Here is a 25,131-nt window from a genome sequence, read left to right as displayed (position 1 = left end):
CACATAGGTGCAAGTACTCTAGCCAATAAATATGTTTCTCTCTCATCGCCTGTTAACAGCGATTCAGTGTACCAGGGTGTACAAAAGAGAGGAATGTACCGGCTGATTGGAACACCAACTCATCGGCCAGCTCCAATGCCGTGTCTCAATGCCCTCGCTAGTCAATACCATGAAGGAATTGCAGTGAGTCTAAGGGTAAAGATCGAGAAGTTTGAGTTGGTCCCGAGTTTTAAGAGATGCTAACCATTAAACAGCTGCAGAGAAACGGCGTGTTTCTTCAGATGACACACTCTGTGACCGTCCACCATGACACCAATCAGACAAAACCTCGTTTGTGATGAAAGGAATAAGTTTAGTTCGACATTTTAAAAAAATCTAAGCATTTTTAGTTTGACTCTTCTTTCTTTTTCACATTGAACTTTTTTTTTCTTTTGAATGGTCAGTAACTGCAGTAATCTTGGCATTCACCATGACTAGATTACAGTCATTGAGTGCACCTCACGGACGTTTCAGAATACACAACTTATTAAAAAATACTCCATTCTTATCAGCTCATTTTTCTTATTTATTGATGAGCAGATACTTTATTATTTGTCATCTCGGCAATATAAACGAGAAGGAAATCGGCTTAATATACAGTGGTGAATGGTCAAAATCTAAAGATCAGCAAAGCCAGAGGATAAGGCACGTCAGTGAGTGTTCAAGTCGACTTTACGGCAATATGAACCGTCCTATGTTATTTATTACGCGTTGAAGTCACTTTACTGGAATAACTTGTCATAGTCAAAGGGATAACTTTAAATTCCATTTTGCCAAAAGCAATTCATCCCGATTTAAGATGATGCAAATAATAATCTTCCGGAATTTAGACAGCAGGCAACCCACACAGATTTAAGTGAGTAGTTTTCGCAAGATGCCAGTTTTGGCTAAATTGAAAGAATAGGGGCACCTTCCTTGCTGTTGTGCAATGTCATTTACAAATGGAAAATGCTTCTTTCTTCGTTATGAATTACTTTAAGGATAAGGAATGAAATTTACGCTGCAGTTTGCGCTGCGATTCCTCCAGCTAAACCAAAGAGCACATTTCCCTTTACGATTATTTAAATAAAGCTTAAATAAATCAATTTTTTGCAACTTTCAGGTTTATAATGTTTACTGCATTTCATATAAGGAAATGCCGCCGGAAAGCTCATTCGTTGGCTGCCATTTTACACCAGTTCAAGTAATACTTAGTTTTTGTTACAGAATTAAAAATGGTTAAGATTAACTAGCAACCGCTGCCCCCGTCCCTCAACACATTAACTTCGAGAACGCGTTTGCAATTTAAACGTCGGATGAATAGTACATTAATGTAAAGGATTATTTTCTTTGTGAATTCCCTGTAGTAATGCAGAAACAAAACAGTACTTTCGAATATTTTGAGCATTTACAAAATTATGTGAGGGAAATCATTATTTTGAATGCAATTATTATCAAAGATAAGTAACTAATTCCATTCGGTAGTAACTTTAACCCGATTAATTGACTTTTATTTAATTAATTTTCTCTTTTGTATATACAACGACAGTTGTTAAAACGAATTGGGGAGAGTCTATGCTTCTGTGGCTTAATCAAGACAAAATAATTTATATTTGGTATTCGTGGGATTGTAATTCGAAACAAATATTATGGTAAACAATCGCTGCAAGATTTGTGTTTTGCATTGTGGAAAAACAATCCTTTATTTCAAACTTGGACTTGATTGAGCTGATGGCTTGCGTTTAATTTGGTTTCATTTTTCGATGCGTTTTCTCAATGAGCTTGCACACTCTGTCATTTTAAATCTTTCAGGTCTATCCACCTGTGTAAAGTCTTGTAAACGCGCCGCCACGTTGTTTAATTTAACGACCATATAATGTTTGTGACACTAAGCTGTATTCGAAGGATTTTAGCAATTTTGATCCACAGTAAATGTCCAGTGTTTTGTCACTATCATATCCATACATTTTGTCTGCTCTTATTTAGGTTATTTCATATACTTAGACGACAAAGACTAGCAGCTCGGTAGATTTCAAAAAGACTTGCATCTGCAAATACAAAATGTCAATTTGCCTCTTGAAACGGTTTATGAATTGAAATCAACCTTCTCCATTAATAATAATGCATTCAAATAAGCCATTAACCAGCCGTTCTTTTGGGTCCACTCTATGCTTATGGCGCTATAAATAGATTTTGTTTGCATTTATTAAACTTAGATTAAGGAATTCCACACTATTAATACCCCTGCAGAAATAATACGAAACTATGTGTAATTCGTCACTTTGTCTGCTAAAAATATCAAAGACCTCATCATGTTACTAAAATTATTTCCCTTTTTTTATTGCCACGAGTGACATTTACAAGATACAGCTGTGCATCCTAAAAGAAGGGAGCACTGAATTCAGCCCTCACTGCAACCACATATTCTCAGCGTTTCGTACCGGATCATAATAACACGTGAGCTTAACAAACACTATTTGCATTGACCATGTCAGAATAACTAGTCTTCGATGCGTTGCTTCTGTTTATTAACGCCAAGGACGCAATAAGAACAGTAGTTTTGATATCCTAGTTAAGATCAAACCCAAATAAATAAATAATCAAGTACCGAACCGTGAACTTTTTTTCGTTCATAAAGCAGAATTACTATTTCCTTATGTATTTCTACCGCACACCTTAACGTTTAAATTATAATTTCCAATTGTTAATTTAGATATTTCCCACTGGTCGAAGATTTACGCTAATAAACACAAGGTAAACTTAGCTTCCTATAGAGACAAGCAACAACTCCAAAGAGACAAAGCATAAATAAATATGTAACAAAAAGAGAAAATGCTGGAAAAACTCAACAGGTCAGGCAACATCCGTGGAGAAGGAAACAGATCGATCGACTTGAAGGTTTAACTGTTTCTCTCTCCGCAGAGGTTGCCTGGCAGACGGAATATTTCCAGCATTTTCTGCTTTATTCCAGATGCCCAGCGTCCGTTGTATTTTGCTTTTCGATAAAGAAATATGTACTTGTTTCTGAGGCCAGTTCCCCCCCCCCAAAAAAAAACTAGAAACAAACTAACGCAATGAATAATGATTTGATAAATAAATGGGGAGGTTATTAAGTTTTGTGACTTGTATCAAACTGTACGCCACTGTCCTCTTTATTCTTTCCCTTTGCTTTCACTCGTTTAACCATTTAGCGCTGGTCGGTTTAATGTTACGGGGAACGTAATGTACTGAAGTATGAGGGAAGGAATTCGAATTTATCTCTACATTACATTAGTTGATTTTCAACCTTTAAAGTATTGTGAGAAGTTTATGTTTGCCGTTGTTAAATCACCTTACTTGAACTGCCCACGAGTAACCTATCAATTTTGCCTACGGCCGTTTGGCGAATGGTTCCCAGATTGAAGAAGTTGATATCTAATTTAGGATTTATCGTTTATATTTATATTTATATATTTATATTTATATTTATATATATACGTGCAACAGACACATGCATATAAATAGACATGAAAATTTGCATCACGATGCATCACATACTCCAAAATGTACCTAAGAACTTCTTCTATAGATCTGATTATTTTAACACTGTACTCTATATGGGCCACTGTTTAAGAGCATCTCTGTAATAAATTCAAATCGTACGTTTCTAATGCGATTGCTCATAGTATTGTCACATCTGATTTGCAATTGCTAAATAAATGGCATTTTTTTCCTGAATGTAGTGGTTTTGTAAGAGGTGATGTTCTGGTGTACAGTACGCTTGCCCGAATAGCTGTAGCGTGTAAAATTACTGAAGACCTACTTCCTAAACAAAGTAAATAATTTGCCCCGCACTAGATAGGACAATTTCTTAGAAAATATTCTTGTTAACGTAAACGTGCTAATTTGTACTTTCAAACAACCATAACACTAAAATGGTCAAATCAGAATAATAACAATATCCCAGAGTGGACAAACTGCAGGGTCCCAAGGTCCCCACTAAACCGCCACAGTATCAAAGGTGTTGGATCACGGTGGAATCCGTATCCCCCGCTCATGAGAAAGTGAGGTTAGTGGTCAGTTCTCGAATTCGGGTTTCTCTGTTCATTTTCTTCAGCTTCATCCTACGATTTTGAAACCAGATCTTGACTTGCCTGTCGGTCAGATTCACGCTCTTACTTATCTCTAGACGGCGCTCACGAGTCAGATACATATTAAATAAAAACTCTTTCTCCAATTCCAGTGTTTGATATTTTGTATAAGGACACCTCTTCTTTCTTCCACTCTTTGCTGTGAGCCAGTTGCTTATCGGGGTTTTCAGCTCTTCTATCAGAAGTAAGAAATGAGAGATGAGATTTTAGCAAACATGTCCCTACGACAACTGAACTTCAAATCAGTTTCAGCCAGAGCGGTTATACGCAAAATTGCCACTTCAAGTTACACACAGACCGCAGCGATACGCTCTTTACATTTTGTCAAATCGTCCAACAAATAGACACATAAATTGATGCGATTTAAAGAGAAAATCGGTGAATAGATCAAGGGAGCTAAAAATATGCTTTAGGAAATTGACAAGTGATGTTATACCATACACCATTTATTGTAATGCACATTTTGGGACAGGTTTCTTGGTGAATTGTAAAATATATGCCAGGCCGATTGAAGATGCACTGAAAACAGACAATTTGTTAACATTGGATGATTAGTAGGCAATGCCATTACTTGTGAATGGAATCTAACGCTGTGGGTTGCAATAGGAGTTTCACCAATAGGTCGTTTTTCAACTTCATAACCTAAATTTACAGATTGTGAAATCCTGACAATATAAACGTATGTGGCCATGATAATAATTTCGGAGGTAAATCTTAGGCTATTAAACATACTACCGCTGCCTCCTATCGAGCAGGTTAATTGGAATTTATGTGCGAGTATGTACTGTATGTGCTGGTAGTATTTCACATTCTTCGAATGGAACTTTTATCTCTGCGTATAGTATACCTTATATATCTAACAAACTGTTCAAGGGAAAGCTACAATTCTAACTGTAGACCAAGAATTTCCCACTCACTATCTCCAAGTCAACAAATGATGCACATAACGCTTTTATTTCACAATCTCTGAGCCTGTGGCGTGCTGCTAAATATATACGCAGTTGCTTTTAATATACTGCATGTCGTGTATGGCACCAAACGTTTCATACCGTATCTTAGGGCTCGCCAACGCCAAGATGAAACTATCACTGTTATACTGACATCTGTAAATGATTTGCTGGCCTTTACTACGTCATTAACAATTTCATGGAATTGTTGGGCACATTTTCCAACAACTCGTTGTGATAAAAGGAAATTGTCCTTTTATTCAAACTTATGCAGACTTGGCGATCAGAAACACACAGAACTTGCCAAACATATTACCATGGTAAAGTTACGTACTGGCTATGCAAGTTTTTGTATCCGCTTTACGACGCTGCCATGTTCATATTAAATCTTTTAAATGCTCACCTTTCGTCTCATTGTCCGATAGTTCCGAGCTAGATTCGGCTTCCTCAGCGGTTGCACTGACCTCCACTAACCTCGGTTTTGGCTCTGGAGGTTCCACATATATTCCCTTAATGGGCTCCTGTGCGCTTGGCTTCTCGTTTATTTTCCTCTCCATTGAAGACTGGCTGGATACCTGGAGTTTACTGATAAGCCCTAGGCTTGACTGCGGCATTACATTGGCGCTAATTTCCCCAGCGTGATTGTAGTCCAGGCTTTTCTCCAATGGATAAGCCTGACAGAGTCTGAAATATCCCGGAATGGGAATCTCAGGACTTTCAATGGAACAGTTTTCCGAGACCAACCTGGGATAGGCGGGAATTGCGGTGGGAGTGAGTTTTGCCCGTTTATCAGAATTATACATGCAGCAAGTGTTTTCTTCCTTTATGCTAGCAGGAAAGGAGCACGTGGGCATCTGTGGAGTAACAGGTTGTTCAATTCGGCATGGTCTCGAAGGGTCAGCCCAGCCATCCACCTGAGATAAATACGGATGAACGCTGATGCTCATATTTTGATGGCTAACCTCTCCTCGTTTAGTCATGGTCGGGAGCAGTCCACAGGTCTGCATTCCGTAAGTTCCCATATCCGTGCTCGATGGCATGTACATGGAGCTGGTTGAATAGAACCCGTCACCCCTACAAGCACTAATCAGGGAATCTACTAAAAACGAGTTAGTAGCGGGAGAGCTGCTGGGACAGGACATTTTGGAGAGTAATTTGAAGAAGGCAGATGATGTCCTTTGTAAGCTGACATCTCTAACAAAACATTCCCTGTGTAATTGTGGATGCCTCTGTACAACCACATGACTACTGAGCCAATGGAATTTGAAAATGGCCTTGAAGCACTACCTCCCCGCACATCACATGATCCACAGTCGGTTGAATTTGAGCTTAACTGTGGACAACAGCGACACCTACAACTGCAATTCCAAAGTGGCGCCCGCTCCAGCTCATCCTGATCCCCACATAGAGGCCGGCTCAAAGCTCACATCATATCCATACTACAGACTGTATCATCTCATCCCAGCTATCAGTCAGAAAAAATTAGCATTCTGTTTGTAAAACACAACCTGCTCTTTGTTTGATAAAACACAAAATAAATGAATCGAATAGGAATTAAAGAAAATCGCTGCAATTCCCTACCACAGGGAAGTAAAAACGGAGTTATTGATGGAAAATGTCGGCGAAATGAAATGAGTGCAGTGCAGGTTTATGGTCTGAATGTCTTTATAGTTTCAGGGAGTCCGGAGCAGCCGGGGCATTTCATTGTGTGCATTCTACACATTATGCCTATTATCTGCATAACTTGCTGGATTATGCATTTTGTTTTGCTATAAGCCAAACATTTTGTAAAATCAACGAATGGCATGAAAATATTGCAGACTTATCAGCATTCATTTGATACGTTCTTGCTGTTATTTGGTTGATGTACACTCTCTTTAGCTGCAAGTATGCCAAAGTATTTTAATGCATAATAAAACCAATCTTCGTGAGTAAAATTGACCCTAAGAGCCGCCATAACAGTGTTCAAATTGAAATGATTGTAAGCTTCCTCCCGTTCTGTCCTTTCCATTACTGTAGTTGGAGTACAAACATACTGATGTTGATAACGCACACTTCGATAATGTCGTTTTATCCGAATATTTGCACAGACACCCTCCACGGTTCAGACCCTGTGTAAGAAAAAGACGCATTTTGCGATTCTTGCCATTATTTTGTGTTTCATTTTAATTTAATAAGTATTATTCGAGTTCAGAGTGGATTACCCTATCCCAAAAATTCCACTTTAACTTTGGAATTCACACACATCTCCCTGCTGCAGGTGGGTGGCTTCGCTGTTGATCATCAATAGAACCACTCCACAAAATAGGCCGGAAATGCATCCGCACTCCATAGCCGGTAAACAAGGGAAAAGACACAGAGCTAGTCTGTCTGCTTTCCACTGCACAGCCCGCGCCGCTTGTTCACGGGATTCAGCTGGGTTGGTGGAGTTTTTTTTTGTGTTGCCTCCGTTCGCAGTCCATCTTTGGAACTTCCTACATGGAGAAAATGTGCCACTTAACAGCACTTGCCCACGTCCGGTCACAGGGCGAACCCTTGAGGGTTCAACAAAATCCAAAGAACGACAGGCATCAGCTATGGAGGAGCAAAGTGACATTCACACAACGCCATCGAGATTTTCCACTTCGCAAGACGGGGACAGTGTCAGGGTCAAGGCTGCCACGGTGTCCTCATTTTTCTATTTATTTGGAAATGTAATTGTAATCTTCAGAGTGTTTTCGGATTGTGTGAATTTTAGTATTGTACCAAATGTCTAAAATTCTACAAATATTGAAAAGGGACAAAACATTAGAGCAGCTCTAAATACTTGCGTGTAAGTTATTAAGAAATACAATTCTTTTCGCAGATAACTTGTGGCTGTTTTTTTCACATCACTGTTTCTGACTTGATTGAGTTTGTGGTCCAAATCTTTACAATCTGCTCCAAGGCGTCCCTGCGTTTTAAGATTGCATTTGATTCGTGCTTATAGTGATTCGAATCCAGAACATAACTTCGATGCTGCGTAGCCTATCTCTGCCAGTCCAGTAAGTATATGTGTTAGGCAATACACACATCTGGGTCCGAGAGGTTTACAGTTCTACAAAATGTATCACAATCCTGTCCTTAACAGCCAACCCCGATTTAGCAAAGGGCTTACAAAAGGCGCTAGAATTTGTTTCATAAACTATGTCCTTTTAGTGTAAAATCATTTCTCCAAGTCTTAAAAACGTTCTGAAAGACGAGCAATATGACATGGCAAATAATGCACCCAATTGAGAACATCATACATTATTGATAAAGTTCAAATTAATTTATTCGGCGCCTTGTCTTAATTAAAAATGGGAATAGATGTGCCTTAATGTAAAACTGGTCTTCCAGGCAAGGGCAAAACTAGCAGTTCAAAGACAAAAGATTGCTTTACTCTGGCGCTTGGAAAATCGTGGACGTATTTATGTGCAACATGAGTGAATATGTGCAAAATACAGAAATAAGATTGATGCCACCTTCTATTCCTGACTTCTTTATTATTTCCTCCGTCAAATTTCTACAACAGCCGAAAAGCTCAATGCTTACACTGCCTAACCCTGAATGCAATTAATATCCTAGTAAAATAAAATACAAATCGCCACCGCTGTTTTACTATTGACACTGGATACTATTCATTAAACACACGTAGATAGCACGACTATATGTGGAAGTATATCTGGAATAATACGACACTTCAAGAATTTTTCCAAGCAATATACTGACCTCAGTAGTTTGTTTATAAGAAACAGTGAATTGTTGAACGGGAGCCAACAATATGCTGCCAGCCCACAACGCTTCGCCATATTATAATCAATATTCAAATCCATGACAAACAAAGCCAAACCGACGGTGACTTTTCTTGCAAGCGATCAAAAGCAAAAAACCTAGCGGCTGTGACTTTGGTAGTAGGGCAGATAAGAACCAATGCCGCTCTATTTTCAGACCACAGATACTTGCAGCCTTGAACGAGAGAATTCTCTGCGCCGTGAGGCCTGCACAGTACAAAACTGCTATTTATATACAAATTGCTATCTCAAAGTTAAATAATCCTCAAAAGGCGAAATCCTAGATGTTGGAATAGGCAATGCTTAGCTCAAACGTGTTTTTATCAAGAAGAATTTGTTTTTCACTCAACACGAGTCAATTCGTTGCTCAGTAGCCGTGACTTACGCCGCCATTTATTAGTCACAGTGAATGGGGTTGGATAAAGAGAAACAGCATTCGTTACCGGAATATTGCAAAAGAAAGCATTACCGCAGTGTATTTACACTTATGCATATGTTTATCGGGTATAAATTGCTGTGCAGGAAATTTGTTACATTTAAAAAGCCACTTTAATATTCCTACCTACATTTATTACTTATCTACGAACTAGCATAGTGTTGATTGTATCAATATGTTTATTAACAACACAATGATAGCGGGTTATCGTATTAAGTTTACACTGTACCAGTCGCATGCCAAGTAAACAAAACAATATAATTGCACGAAGCGGTCCTCCATGATGTACCATAAATGTTCCTTTCAATGTACTCAAATAAAATTATAAGTCTGTAAACCTGTATCATAAGACCCCTAGTATGCCAAAAATACCCTCATAAAATATTACGACTGCAGACACACGAGAATTAACAGCTATGAAATCTTTGAACTATAAAGTGTCCTGGTATGCAGTGGGGAAGATTGCAATATCAAACACAGTTATCATGAGGGTACTCTCAACTCACGCAGAGCCTAGTTTAAGTAAAGGGAAGGTAATATTAATAGCAACTAGAAAGAGAACTGACTGATTAGTCTCCTAACGGTGCTTTAATGTTTAATAACCTAGTTATAAGCTGTTTATGGGAGAAATGTTACACACAATCCTCCTTAAATTAGTTCTAATGATGGAGATTAATTAAAACCTCGTAATGCATTAAAGCGCCAACGTCGAATGTGATTTGCTGGAAGGATTTTATATCAGACAAGCTTCATTAATATTAGATTTAAACAGGAACATGAAGCAACAGTGTTGCATTTGCATCGATTTGCAATGGAACACGGAGCAACATTTCCGTTCCGTACACATGTACAAACATCACCAACAATCTATTGTCAAAATGAGACAAAATATAGGAAAAATGTCAAGTCCCCCTCCCCTAAAAAAAAGATGGAACAATTTTAAATCACTATAGTCACTGCGAATGTTTGGATGGAATTGCTTGTTCCTTTGTTTCTCCTGCCGTGTTGACCAAACAGTTGGCTCCATGCTTTGATAAAGGCTCACATTTCTCCCTTTACACTTCCCACCAGCCTAAACTGGCATGGTCTTGTGACCATGAAAGTGTCAGCCACTTCTACCTTCACTTTCACCTTGAATTTTTCTGACCGTTTTGCCACGCTCAGAACTCGAAATTAAAGGAGTAAACACGAAGCGTGTGCCACTAATTTCACCTTCTTGTTTACAGTCCATCAGACAAATGCAGAAAAGATTAAATGTTCCATAAACGTCCGGTTAAAGGGCACGCGAAGCTTCCGTCAGCCGAACTTTGTTTGCCACCACAGTTGCCGATAGCAAAACGTTGGCTCTATTGTTAGTGCCTGAAGATACTTCGGAAATATGTGTGGTCACTGGATATTTGCAGTTAAGTTGTGACTGGAAGCCTAATGATAATGCACAGGGCTTTTATTATACCCTGACTACAAAACGATCAGCAACAGAGTCTAACATAATTTCACTCCTTGTCACATCAAACAAGCTTTGGTGGTATTTGCTGTCAGTAAATGTTTATCAATAAAGCAATTGCCCCTATCTGAATATCAGCCTTTCCATATTTTAAATTACGCATTTCAGAATACTGTATTATCATCTTATAAACAAGGAGACAGGAACAATGTTTTCCTCCAAACTATTTTTCGTCATTTAAATATAAAATGATAAAAATTGAGCAAAATAAAAGTTCCTTACACAACACTCCACTAAATGGACAGAACTGAATGGGAGATAGTTGAAAAATATGACCCGGCCAGCTTTGCTGCGAGAAAGGGAAAGACGCTCGGGTACTTTAGCTCGTGTTCTGAAATCTTCATCCGCACAGATAGAAAACTTAAAACAACGCCCCCCCCCCTCCACATCCCCCCCCCCCCCCCCACTCATTTAATACTCGAGCCATTAATGAGATTGGAGCGGGTATTAGTGCCAATTACTGCAATAGGCCACTTTGACAATTTAAAATTATCTTGCATATATGCGTTTATTCCGTTTTACAGTAAGAAATTAAAGGGTGTTTCTTTCTATACGTTTAAATATTTCAAATTCCTGTTACTCTCGCAAAAGAGAGATGAAAATTTTGCACGTTAAGTCGGACCAGCTGATTCTCGCTGATTCCACTTAAATGGCTCGCCGAATATGACCATCAAATATTCCTCGTTTCCACACTGTGAGAGAATGGGGTAGTTATTGATTTTCGTCGCCGAAGTCAATACTCCAGCTTTCAACATTCCCTTTTCACTTTTACAAAAGAGGGGAGGAATCCAAAACGCAACAACAGTGTGAACGGCTTTCCTTTGTCCAGTAAAAGCAGAAACGAATACTGTAGTTAAACATGTCATTATCGAGGCGAATTGTATAGCCGGAAGTATTATTTGACTGTCCAATACTATTCATTTCATAATCTTGTTAAGTTTGTCTGGATTGCGGAAACACCGCATGGGGAAAACGGTATTGAGAAAGAGCTGTTTCAGATATTGTGCTGCCATTTAAGCCGCGACTGCTTCGCCAGGATGTGAATAGAACTCTTTAGGTTATTTCTCAACAGCAGTTGTTTGATTTAACAATTTCCATCCTTTGTTACATTGTTTCGCATAGTTTTTTTTTCAAATTAGCGGTAATGTGTTCCCTCAGTTTGCTCCATACATTCAGAATGTTTTCTGGGGCTGTTACAAATAATACACCGGATCTGATTTGATCTTCGTATGTTAAAAAGAAACCTTTGTTTCGAACCCAATACTTTATAACTTCCTTCAATCTGCACCCAACAAATCCGATCAACAAGCTTAAGACAATATACCGAGTGAATGCGAATCAAACTATCCAACTCATGAAATTGGAAGGTGACTTTTACTTATTCTGTACTCATTACGCCGAAAATGAAACGCCTTAATTTTTAAAAGAGAGCCAAAAACCAAATGAACCTGCAGATACATTGATCTGGCTTATATTTAATCCCACACTTCGGCATAATGTTCCAGATAAATGGCAGGAATAAGGAGAACTTTATCGTTCTGAATACTTACATTATTTCGGGTTCTTTCATATTCATCTCTGAAAGACATTATCACAGCATGCCAGCCTGTAGCTTAGTGCTACAGTGCGCCGCCGTGTGGCCATTTGCAGAATTAACTATCCTGGCAATGACTATCACTGTAAACTAGTCTCGCTGTTTTGACACTTTTTAATGAGCCTAATCAAATTATATATGTCATGGTCATTTAAGTAAGATATGCAAACAGTAAAGTCATACTTAGATCAGTATTGTATATTACAAGAATACAGTGAATGCCCAGGTTTACATCGGAAATTCTATTGAGTCGTAAATTACATTTTCTCTCATTTCCATGGAAACCGACATACTCGTGGGCGATTGGTATAGTGTTTGGACGCATGATGAACATTTTTGACTCGTTCGACTTGCAAGAGAATAACCTAAATGGAAATATAGTACTCCTATCAGCTAAGCATGGGAGAACAAAGGAGCCTTCGTACTTATTAATGCAAAAAGACTTCGGGTGTATTGCTCAATGTAATTTTTGGAAACGTACACAAACTCAGCTAAAATAGAGATATATTAAGGAAATAGCATTTTCACATTGATTGTTTGTGGCCTTCAGCACGCGCACTTTAACAACACGATATAGTTGTTGAAGTTTTTGCCTTAAGGAGGGAAGCTGCAAGAACAATCCAACAGCCACCAGGCGCCTATGCCTTCAAAAAGGTTAAAGGTGATGACCTTGACATTATAGAAGTTCAAAGACAACATTATAAGAATTCTCTTTTCAACATATACCCGAGCATGCTCACGAGGAGATGCGACGTTGTCAGTATCACCCTGGTCTTCATTAGGTTTAACAAATTTGTTTGATGTAACTTATGTGAGGTGCAGATTTTTTTTCAAATGGTAGACTTATCAGCTGAAACGTTCTTGTGTTCGTATTCCTGTTAAAAATCTGCTTACTTTGATTTCTTTCGATTCTTTTGTTTGGTATGTGGTGCAGGAGCCTTCCTTAGTGACTAGAAGGTGTAATAAGTCGCCATTAGCCTGGTTAGAGCAGTGAACTTTACGATGTTGTCTAGACAGTTCAAGGTTTTGTAAACAGCAATGCTATGTCATGCGGCACGGAAACTTGGCAATTCTTTTTTTTCCCCGAAAAAAAATTAAACGTTTTGAGAAGTCTTATTTACTGTGTCACAGGGACACGGATTAGTTTCAAGTTATCATATATTGTTTATACATGTAAGTACTTCCTTCTGTAAGAATTTAGTTTAGTTTTGATTATACGCTGCCATGGCCCGTTTTCTCATCATGAAATGGAAAAAAAAAGTCAATTAATTTCCAGATGTAAATACGTTTCCTCCAAATATTTTTTAAAAATTGCAATTAACTATCATGTTTATCGGCGAACCGCCAGGTCAAATTTCGGCTTTTCGTTTTTAAACAAAAACATTCGTGGGGACGCATAATACATGAGCCAGGCAGTAATCTGTAATATAAACAACAAAAAAATACTGGAAATACTCAGTAGATGACGCACCATCTGTTATACTTCAGATTTCCAGCATCCGCATTACTTTGCACTTTGTGCAGTAAATTGCTGTGTACTTGGGAGATAAACGATATTTGGATCTTCTGAATGAATTGGTGCCCTTAATCTGGTCTGCTTAGTATACTCAAATTCATTTTTAAAAAGTTTATTTATAAGATTTCTTAGAAGACTTGTTTTCATTTGAGACAGAACACATACTAACACATGCATTTATCATGAAATGTCAACTAGTTTGTAACCATTAAACAGAATTGTTGACATTGCAATAGCTTTAGATATTTCTAGCTACGATATGTTATAGTTAATGAATGAAATACATTGGAAAAGAACGTAAAATAATAAATATGCATTTCTTCTTTTCATGGGAATACATACACATTGAACAAGAATGGTTAGTTTGGCTATACAATGACTAAAACACAAATAGAAAATACTATATTATCTGATTGACCTATCGCTGTGAACGAACGACTGCTCCATCCCAGCCCTCAATTACCCCGGTTTATTGTTAAAAATGAGCACGCTGCCTTTTTATGCCGTGAATCAAGCCTCTTCCGTTGGAATTGAATAACACAAATACTGAGGTAAGGATGTTCCCTAATTTACACTTCGGCCATGATTCCCGCACAACCGTGTCACCTTTATAAATTCGATTCTACGTCGATCGCATTAAGGGCCGTCTGCTTGCCAAAGAAGAACAACAAAACTATCCCCTCATACTTGCAAGTCACTCCTTCTGTAAATAAATATTGACTAAGGCAATGGAGAGTTGGTCGGAGAGAATCCACCAGAGTTAAGTTGTATCATAGTCACAGTAGAGGGTTGCCAGTAAAAAAGTGAAGGCGGTCTCTGCTAAGTTTCTTTTCCTTCATTCTTCGATTCTGGAACCAAATTTTCACTTGTCGATCGGTGAGATTTAACATTCTCGACAACTGCAAGCGCTTCTCTTTGTTTATGTAAACATTGAAGAAAAATTCTCGTTCAAGTTCCCGGATTTGATATTTCGTGTAAGGACATCTTTTCTTTCTGCATCGCACAGCGGCTGATGGGAACACATTAAAACGTAAGGTTACGAAGTATCAAATAGCAACAGACGTGTTCTTAATTCCTTCTACATAAACTCGACAGCAAATTATGCAAATAATGTTCGACTTGCCCAATACATCCTGATAGGACTATTTACTTACTGATAACTTTTTTTAAAAATGAAAAAGCTTAAATTAGGTTTTCTTTTATGAAGCATAATTTTCCTTACCCTCGCACTGAAATCAACAATCGCAGGGGAAACTATCATAATTAAAATTTTGCCTTGTTACCCTGGAAGAAAAGCCTTGGCAATGAATGGAAAACAGAAAAAAAAACCCCTCCAGTAAAATTGCAATGACTGTATTGAAATCATTATATAAAGTTAAAATCGACTATTCGTGATTTTACATATTCAAAAAGCCCACCTAAACCGATTTCCCGTCGTAAACAACCTTTACAACTTTAAAGCAGATCTTATAGGGTATATAAAATCCTTCGTCTGCTTATAAAATTTCACATAAAATCTGTGAGGCAAAATGTGTTGGCCCTGTATTCTAACCCCGGGTTACTACTGCACCTACTGGATAGACTGCTTTTGTCGGCCACACTGTTACCGGAGAACTCCACCGTGCTCTTTTCGGTCGCACTTTCTTTCTCCTGCCGGGAAGAAACTTTCTCAGATGCTGTGATACTCTGGCACGCCGACACAGACTTTTCGGTCAACTGTTCATAGTTAGCGGAGTCAGAAATCCCATAAGCCGTCTCAAAGAACTGATCGAAACCTTGAGGGAGAATTCCATTCCTGCCAACAGCAGTGTAGAAATTGCAAGATGGATTTGAACTTCCACGCTGGCTGTATACAGAATCGTTTTTAAACAGCATCCCCGCCCTGCTCGGTGGTTGCATGTAGTCTCTATGCATGATTTCTTCTGCCGTGCAATAAGGAGCATAGTTGCTCCTGTAATGCCACTTAGCCGGACGTTCTAAACCGTAATCTCGGAACGCCACTTCACGGACAGGTTGAACCTGGGTTAAATTGGAGGAGTAAGGAAATGTCATTTGGCAAGAGGTGCTCTGCGGTAAAAATGTTGACACTGTCGAGAAATCTGGGGCTGAAACATAGTACGTGCAGCTGGGCAGATACATACTGGAGCCGCAGCTACCAAGGTCTTCAAACTCTGTCATATTTTGCTTTCGGAGTTGCGAGGCCGAATTATCAGGATTGATGATGTTAAACATGCTCCATCTATTCTACCCTAAAAGCGTATGAACAGGGCCGGCGAAAAAAAAAATTGGAAACGCAAGTTGACGTGCAATTCATCTTGATTGATTCTAAGGCTAAACGAGTCATGTGATCCAATGTAGAAATTACCATAGATCAGTTTTGGTCATTAAGATCCATCCTTTGGAACTCGAAGGTAATACTGTCGAAATTAGCCTATCGCCTTTCAGGCGGTGCTAGGTAGCCGCGTTCCCTTCCCAGTGCCAATGATTTGCCCTGTGACTAAGGATAAAGCAAACACAGTAACAAATAATTTAATTGACATACCGCACTCTGTCACAGATACCTTTCTATATTTGGAAACTCCAAAAACATCGGCGCTGTTTCATTAACTGTTGAGGTCGTGTCCATAATACAAAACTATATTCTACCAAATAGGCAGAATTCTAAATATCTTAAAATATAAAACTTTATTTTTATACGTGTGCTAATACGAGTAACAAGGGGGAGCTCCAAGCCATTTCGTGGTGGGTGAACCGAATTACAAGGTCCTGCCTAAACTCTACTCCAAGGTCGGATTGACGTGTTAACAGAAGTTTCATTATATATCTCAGAGTAAGGAAATTAGATGGAATATGTCTATTCAAGGACGATAGCGACATTATTCACTTTTATTTCGAAGCTGGTGGCTTGCAACCTTTCGATTCGATTTCTAAGATCGGATTTGACATATGCTATAGCCAAGAATATACACATGGTTAAAGCCATTCCCTACTGCTGAGTCTCATTATGTTACCGCCAAAAAAAGATTTCCTTCATTAATTGTCTCGATATTATTGTTTACATTACGCAAATTAACCATCCAATGATCGCGCGAGTTTAACACTATCTTCGACATAAATCGTAAATATGCAAATTAAACAAGGTTTTGGAGTTGGGCGCCTCTAGAACCGCATCGCTATTTTGACATTAACGTTAAAATATGGCTGCACTGCAATATTTAAATAATGACCATAATATCAGGCTTGCTCGAGGCGTACATTTCTCATTGCAATTTCAAAAGTTAATATCCATGATTTGCATAAATTGGAAACGACATGTGGAGGCTCTGTTTGGCAACTGGAGTGAGTTCAGAAATCTGAGAATGCAAACGAGTGCATCGCCGAGTTATTCCGTAATCTCCCCCATCGGCAGAAGCCAATATGTGGAGTCTAATTAAATATCGGCAGGGAAGCGAACTTCTTGTTTAAATAGAGCTCGAAGCTGCAAATATGGATCATCTTCGACCCTTTTAAGTGAAGGCCAATCAAGCAAAAGATATATAAGCTGATATTTCCATGTAACAGCTTGGAGGGTGTGGGAGGAGGCAGCTCCACGGAGAAAAAAAATCATATTTAATTATGGAAGGAGATCTACTCATGTTCCAATTTGCGCTCATGCACTCATTAAATATTGCATGTCATTATCTCGCTTTCCATTTATCCCGCAAGACCGAGCAGGAGGTAGCGCTCTGATCAATATTTGTTTACTTTGGTCAGATTGCAATAGACAAATAATATTGTACGTATCTTTCAATTAGACCAAGATTCTGTATAATTAACTCGAGCAATCTGAGGATAGTCCCACTTCTCCGAATGGAAACATAATAAAATATAAATGTCATTGATTCCATAAGTAATAATTGTTCGGTTGTAAAGTAAGTCTCCTAAAATATGGATTTAAATTAAAGGTTTGAATCCCACAAATGTGTTAAGTTTCGATTTGTTCGCTCCATTCTCGTCAAACTTGCACACGCACTTCTAAAATGCAACCTCCGACTGTTGTTAGTATAAAGTGTGTGACCCGGTATCGTTTTAATTAATGGGATCTAAAACGCAGTGTTGTCTTTGTGTATTTATTGTAAAATAATAACGATAATTAACCTCAAATTAAATCAAAATTTGAAATTTCCTAACGCAGCACGGCTGAGTGATCTGGTATGTCGACCGTGATCACCGATACAGCAGAATAAGTCACATTGAAATGTAGATAGCGTGTTGAGCATTACCCCGACACAATCATTTGAAATAAGAAACCTCTCGCTTACAAATATTGATTCATTTTTAATTTTCTTCCTCTTGAATGTAATGCATCCTTTATGTAGTTAGTAAAAACATCATCGTGGCGTATTCTATTAATAGATTACGGAACTCGCTTAAGCATGCACTGGTTATAATATGGCTTTCCTTTCTGCGTATAATGGTTGTAAAGCTCAAATGTACTGGCCATGGGCTTGATGTCATTTCCAAGCAATTTCCAAGCATCAACCGTTATGAAGATACGCACTAATTCAATCACATAACATTAGTCCGTGTGTTAAAAGACCCGGTTCAATACTATGGCAATGGCTGTAAATGGAAAGGGAATTAAAAGTGCCCTTTGTTCTCATCTCGTGTTCAGATGACCAATTCGGCCTGTATTGAATGTTAAATGCGGACAAATACCTAACAACTTGTTTAACATCGATGGGGGGGGGGGGGCGGAGGGAAGCAAAGGCGGTTCTGGTATACCAAGTAAAGAGTTTTATAGGATATAAGTTAGGATCGTTATTCTCTTACACACATGGAGCAAAAAGGCGACGCACAGGGAAAGTTTGTCTGGCGTATTTCTTTCTTACTCAATTCTTCAAATCGGCGATTTGTTCTTTCACGTTGCCGTCCTAGGCAAAATATTAGCGTCTTCTTTGCTTTTTTTTGAACAGAGCGCAGCGATAAGTATTTCCAATGTGGAAAAAAAACCCTCATTAGTCAAGCGAAGTCCACGATCAGTAGGTATGTTAGACTTGTGCAATGCAAAAAGAGACACTAACTTGACCTTAACTTTGTTATGGCGCCCCCAGTATCTGGAGAACATGTACAGACACTGTCTGGCAGCTCGACCCATAAAAGTGAGATGAAAAAGAGATTCCGAGCCATTTCGACGTAATGTCGGACAAATTTCCAAAGCTCTGGGTTATACTGCTGCAAATATGATAACCTTGATGCAGCAATACATTTTGGTGCTGGAGTAATTTACTGTACACAATTATTGCACAAATTATTGGAAATTACAGTCTGGGACGATGTAAGCACATTTATTTCCATTTGCGGTATAATGCTTAAAGGGGGCGGGTTGGGGGGGGGGGGGGAAGCGGTCAGAAATTCAGCACCAAGCTCAGGTCTCATCATCCCCCAAACGCAGCAGTTGGAAAAACAGAGCCTTAGCCATTTTCCTCCGTTTCTAATTCAATTTGAAAGTCAATTTACAGTGCCGGAATGCTGGGCTCTCAGTCTATTTTTAATTAATGCTTGGACTAGACGTGTAATCACGCTGTTAGCGCTAACATTTTTAACATTAGCGAATGCATGGCCTCATAGATTTTTAAATAAAACTCACATGTTGATGAATGTGCATTAAAATGTTTAGGACCTTTTAGAGACCCGTTCGACCAATTCCGACGAACTGGAGGCGGTATTCGGGGTCGCATTATTTTCTAATCTGGCTCTCGCGGGCGTCTTTCTGGTGTTTGCCAGAAGCTCCCTCACTACCACCCATCCATCCTGCTGACCTACGTGGCGTTTTCATTAGTTCACAGTGCTTCCAAGACAAGCTCACCAAATTCAATCGGTTCCAAGTGCACACTCATGCTAATTCTACCCAACTTTCTAAAAATTGAGCAATGTAAATTACGGCATGTAACCGTTTTCATTGTATTTATAAATATGTGCAATTTCATGCCAAAAGTTTATATCCCTAGTGCAATAGAGTTTGATGAAACCTATAATCATTTAAATACATATTTTACCTCTGGTGATAGCGGAGGAACCTTCATTCAGAATAGCGTAGTTTAACTGTTCTTTCCCATAACACCTGTCTTTTTGAAATGCAAAGTGGCATCCACAATAATAGCAACCTTCCCATTCATTTCCATCACCCAGACATTGCAGGGAAGTGTCGTGCGCTGTAACATCTGGGCTGTAGGCATCTACATTAATTTCTTGAAGCTGATACAATCACGGGGACCAGGGATATGAAAAGTCACTTTGACACCAGCAAATTATTAAATGCCAACCCAGCATCAAATTAAGGGCATCGAAATAATTTAAAATGGGTGTGCGCATTGGTTGCATCGAAAGTCGTATTTCTATATCTCGCCTGAAAACAAATTCTCCGAATTTCATAGGCCTAATTGTCGATGCACACTTTAAAAGAAATCTGGACATAGTTAAGGCCTGTTGCCAAAGCAGGTACTGCCTGGAAAATGCCCAGAATTAAATATCTAATTATCTTCAATCACAGAGAACTTTCATTTGCGTTGATATATTTCATTAAAGCTCCTTTAAAGGTTCATGAAATCGCACGGTGCATGTTTAATTAAAGTCCAGACAAATGGCGGGGTTAGAAGTAATGGCTGCTTCTGCCCACCCACGTCCTGATTTGCGAGAATGAGAAGCGAAGTGACTGCAACTCATTCATTCTCGTTTACATCTTCTGCTAACTGCCCAGGCTCAAGTACAAAGATTATCTCCACCAAACCCTCATTTTAATAAACATGACTTATTCGCATCGAAATGGAACTTTCCATTTTTAAATGAGGTAGAAATCCGCCGTACTTGTGACCGTCAAATCAAAAAGAATGAAGGAAGCAGGCATTGCCATAAAAGGAAAGTGCAACAATAATTATCAAAAGAGGTTGATTGCACTTGACTCCACTCTTAAAAAAAAACAAACATTATTTCCAAACTTCTAAACTACTCCAAGAAAAATGTCGCAGCGGCGAATTGAATGGTCGCCAACCCGTATGAAACGAATGAATAAAAGTCGCATTTTCGTTTCAAATGAGAGAAATACGTGGCGCCCTGCATCCGGGTCAAATCATATTCAAATTACAACAAAGGTTCAATTATTTCATTTTATTTTGTTTCGTAAGTTTGCCTTTTTTGTACACCGGTCACTTACTGTTTCTGATGATTAAGAATTGGAATTATTGTAATAATGTGAGAGAGGGACACTATTATGGTTCGATGGAAATAGGGGCGCGCTATAAGTGAAAAACAGCAACTCTCAAACTAGCGAGTTAAGCGGGTTGTTACAGAACCAAAATCCAGCTGAATACAAATACATGTCGACAGGATGTCTTGTTATATTGTACGCTTTCTATTGGTGCCCCGCTCTTGCGTTACGATTGGGGTCTGAGAACACAGTTGAAGATAAATATCTATCTCATTGAATCTGGATGCAACCTCCTTAAATGTTGCTGCTCCTCCTGATCCGAATTTTCAGAAGCCTCAGATTTTGCACAGTTTAAACCCAAGTAGATTAGCAAGCACTGAAAGTCTACAGATCACCCTATCGGAAGTTGATGGGCGAAAATTGTTTGGCGCGTGTGCACAGTGAGCAAGCAATATTGCTCCAGCAATAATGCAATCATTTGAAGGCGATTAGCTCCGAAACTCTGTAATCTGTCTATTTAGCAAGTCAAAATTTCCCATCCTCTAACCTATGCATCAGGTGGATATTATGCGTTCCCAATTAATCGCTAGTGTATAATTATTGAAACTTATTCTGAAATCAGACGTTGACTTAATGTTACTGGAGTGGAAACGACTGCAATAAATCATTTGTGGAAAACATTGCGAGGCGTGCTTCTTTATTTTTATTTAGTTCAATATGGGCCTTTAAAGGGTCCCAGAAAAGTACAATTCCATAACAATGTATCACCCCTGTGTTTATTGTTTTGAATTTCTGGCACCGTTGTTTATTTATTTTGTGTCGCATTCAATTTCAGCAGAGCAACTCTGAATTCGGAAGCCGAAGTTCTTGCTGCTTTGAAAACACCCACTATACTGGGCAGTCACAGAACGTCAATAATATCAGCACCTTCCCATTCACACAGACCACGAACACCTATTGTGGACCCGCATTGTTAGCGGAAAGCAAATGCAATAGCCCGAATGGGTATGCATCTTTATCAGATTTCCACACACCTCTGTATTAATCAATTGTCCGCCTCCGGCTTCACAGCACGTTTACAAAACATGATTTTACATACAAATGAAAAATTGCTTCGTCCTTCATTTTATTAGAACTCAATTTACATAGGTAGAGTGCATGCATAATATTTATATATTTAAGATTTAAATTCGAATGTTCCATTCTAATTACCTGTTGTACTTACATTCTCAAAATGCAGAATATCTGCTTGTTACTCGTCTGGACAGTCATGTGGCAATTTTTTTTAAAAAATGAGGAAACAAAACCATTACAAATGTCTTTGAAACTAATACATGATGATGAGAAGACGCCGGCACGTTATTCACGGACAGCAAAGTACAGGCCACAACAAGTCAAATTTGTGCCTTGCGATCAGTGTCCTGCTATAGCAAATGTTCACGAGGTATCCGTAGTTTGCATCTCAGTCCCTGTATGTTGCTGATGTTTAACTAAGCCAACACGCCATGGACTAGTGGCAGTGGCGATGTAATGTTAGATTGCTGTTTTATATGACAGCACATCAAAGGAGCACCTATCCATTAAAACAATGGATATTCTTGATCTACATGCTTTCTGCAAGCAAGCTTAATTACCATAAAAAGTTCAATTCACGACCTTGAAACTCACATTTGAACTTTACTTTGGCCTAAAAAAGTGAGAGCGTTTGTTCGCGCATTACAAGCCTTTTCTTTTTCATGCGTCGGTTTTGAAACCAGATTTTGACTTGTTGGTCGCTCAGATTCAGTCTATCGGACAACTCTTTCCTCTTCTGTCGGTTGATAAACTCGTTGGCGAGAAATTCATTCTCAAGTTCAGCTATTTGCTGCTTGGTGTACGGCTTGCGCTTCCTCCTTGACCTCACTTGGGTTGGACACCAGGGCAGACCTGCTGATAGGCATAGAGAAGAAAAAAAGGCTGAAGCAATCGAAACATTTCACCACCCACCACCCTCCCTCCCCCCCAAACACACCCCTTCACCCCCAATTCGAGAATAATTGACTTTTTCAGTACGGGTTGTTCCTTCAGACAGTAACATTTTTAACGTTGCCGGATTTATATTATTGCGCTTTTTTGAAATGACGTTGAAACTTCGATCAAAAGATATAGCATTCTCTATTTGTGGTACTTGGTCTTGATGATTTAGGAAAAAAAGCATCACTAGTAAATTATTATTTTACCCAACAAGCTGGTCAAATGGCACAGATGCATTATTTCAGCATTCAAGCATCTTAATATTCTATAGTCACTGCAGTAGAAACTCGCCAATTCTAACAAAGGAATCACCCTGAAAAATTGGCTTCATAATAAAATGGCGACAAATTCAGTAAAGTTACGATTCCCTCACAATTTAAATGTTAGTTAGAACCCAAACTGCAACATGTAACATTTTAATTTTAATTCAATTTCAAATATTTTGACCTATCATTCATGTACCGCTGCCATGCCTTCAGTTTCATTGTGTTTATTATCACGTCCTAATCATTTTTTTGTAATTGCGAGAATCATTTCCCCGCTTTTTCTGAATACAATAAGCGCAAGGTTTTCAGGCTCGCTGTTTGATATTCAGTCCATGAAATTCAGGTGAGGGTGACAGGTAGTACTTTTGAGAAGTCGGGATACTGCAGTTTTCAAAGGATGATCGCTTGAATATTGCACTGATACTATACCGTCGGAGGATCTGTTGCACACTGGCGTTACTGGTGACTGTAATGACACACTGAGGCTCACACTTTGCTTGATGCCATCGTTTACAGTGGGAGAGTTGGAATTCAATTCAAAGCCTTGGTTATGTAATGACGAGCCATGCAGAGATGTTTCCACGTTTGGGTATTCGTACTTGGCAGGATTGATGTTGACTGAAGAGGGGATGCTGCTATCACTGGGATAAGACTGATTGTGTCTGCATCTCTCCTCCAGTTTCCGGCTGCTGTCTTGGAAGTAGTATTTGTTAGGCTCTTCGCCGGCCGCTGTCTTGTCTGATCCATGCTTATTGATGCTGATGGAGACTGAGTTGTTGAGGTAGGATTGAGAGTAGCCGCTAAAGGCGCGGCTCTGCGGCGGCGATGCGCATGGACTCGAAGTCCACGGGAGCGAGCACACCTCCCTGCGGGTGTAGGAGAGTGCTGGCGACAGAGTTGCCAGTTGAGTCCCATTCGGACGCAGGTTGGCGAAATAGAATGGCTCCGGACTGGTAAAATTTAACAGGGAGCCGACATAGCCTGAATTTAGCAGATTGTGATCGCACATTTCCGAGGAACGCGATCAGACCCTCTCTGTCCCCTATTTAGCTTCCAGACAGAGATAAACGAAAGACGCTCGCTGATTGGCTCCTTAGTGGTCACAAGACAAGCGGAAACAGCTTTTTTTTCTGGAACCGCCTCCATCCCACTTCAACTCACATCTGAAATGCCCAAGTACACGTCCATGTGCACCTTCATCACACTCAATGTCTCTTTAGTCCGACGCAAATTCGCTGAAGTCAACAGGATGCATACACAATTCAGAAAAACATCTTCCAATTTAATAAATTGGACACGCTGATTAAACAGATCTCTGAGTATTTCACATGCCCTAAACGGATTAACGCTTTATTAACCCCATGACTTTTTAAAAATAAGTAAGCTTTGAATATCCGAAATGCTCAAGCGTTCTCGTGAATCTATCAAATCAATATCAGTAATTCCTGTAAACTTCATAGCTAAAATTAGTAGTATGGTTTATCCGATCATGCTTTATTTTAACTGGTATCATCCATCTGCGTGGAATAAAAATAAAGCGTTCGTTTAAAATGCCACAGACGTTTTATATATTAACCCGTTATTTTTAGCTATTTATTAACGGGTAGGTAATATCAATCGCTATGCGAAGGTCATCTGTGTTTAAACCAGCCATGTTTTTATTGTCTTATTCTGATTATTTTTGTTTAAAATAAACAACGAATATGACGATAAGCAATGACAATGTTTCA

At 39.0% G+C, this 25,131-nt stretch overlaps 3 protein-coding genes across 4 annotated transcripts; all 3 read right to left on the bottom strand.

Annotated features, from left to right (window-relative positions):
• Nucleotides 1-3,172: 3,172 nt before the first annotated feature.
• hoxd10a (homeobox D10a) lies at nt 3,173-6,287 on the bottom strand. The gene is given in 3 exon segments (XM_078229217.1): nt 3,173-4,323; nt 5,499-6,245; nt 6,248-6,287. Coding segments are annotated over 3 exon segments (1,059 nt in total). The 3' UTR covers nt 3,173-4,051.
• A 7,754-nt stretch (nt 6,288-14,041) lies between these two features.
• On the bottom strand, nt 14,042-16,151 carry hoxd11a (homeobox D11a). The gene is made up of 2 exons (XM_078228454.1): nt 15,511-16,151; nt 14,042-14,945 (listed from the first exon to the last, which is right to left on the bottom strand). The coding sequence occupies exons 1-2, from the start codon at nt 16,112-16,114 to the stop codon at nt 14,713-14,715; spliced, it is 837 nt and encodes a 278-aa protein (XP_078084580.1). The 5' UTR covers nt 16,115-16,151; the 3' UTR covers nt 14,042-14,712.
• A 5,313-nt stretch (nt 16,152-21,464) lies between these two features.
• hoxd12a (homeobox D12a) lies at nt 21,465-24,426 on the bottom strand. 2 transcript variants are annotated; one of them, XM_078228451.1, is made up of 2 exons: nt 23,831-24,426; nt 21,465-23,051 (listed from the first exon to the last, which is right to left on the bottom strand). In XM_078228451.1, exons 1-2 carry the CDS (start codon nt 24,408-24,410, stop codon nt 22,810-22,812), a joined length of 822 nt encoding a protein of 273 aa, XP_078084577.1. In that variant the 5' UTR covers nt 24,411-24,426; the 3' UTR covers nt 21,465-22,809. The 2 variants fall into 2 exon arrangements, with proteins under 2 accessions (XP_078084577.1, XP_078084578.1); XM_078228452.1 differs by having other exon boundaries at nt 21,465-23,048.
• Between the last annotated feature and the right edge of the window lie 705 nt (nt 24,427-25,131).

Source organism: Mustelus asterias, chromosome 14 (genome assembly GCF_964213995.1).
Source record: "Mustelus asterias chromosome 14, sMusAst1.hap1.1, whole genome shotgun sequence".
Taxonomy (NCBI): domain Eukaryota; kingdom Metazoa; phylum Chordata; class Chondrichthyes; order Carcharhiniformes; family Triakidae; genus Mustelus; species Mustelus asterias.
The sequence above is the reverse complement of the archived record's forward strand: the minus strand, read 5'-3'. Positions and strand labels throughout refer to the sequence as shown.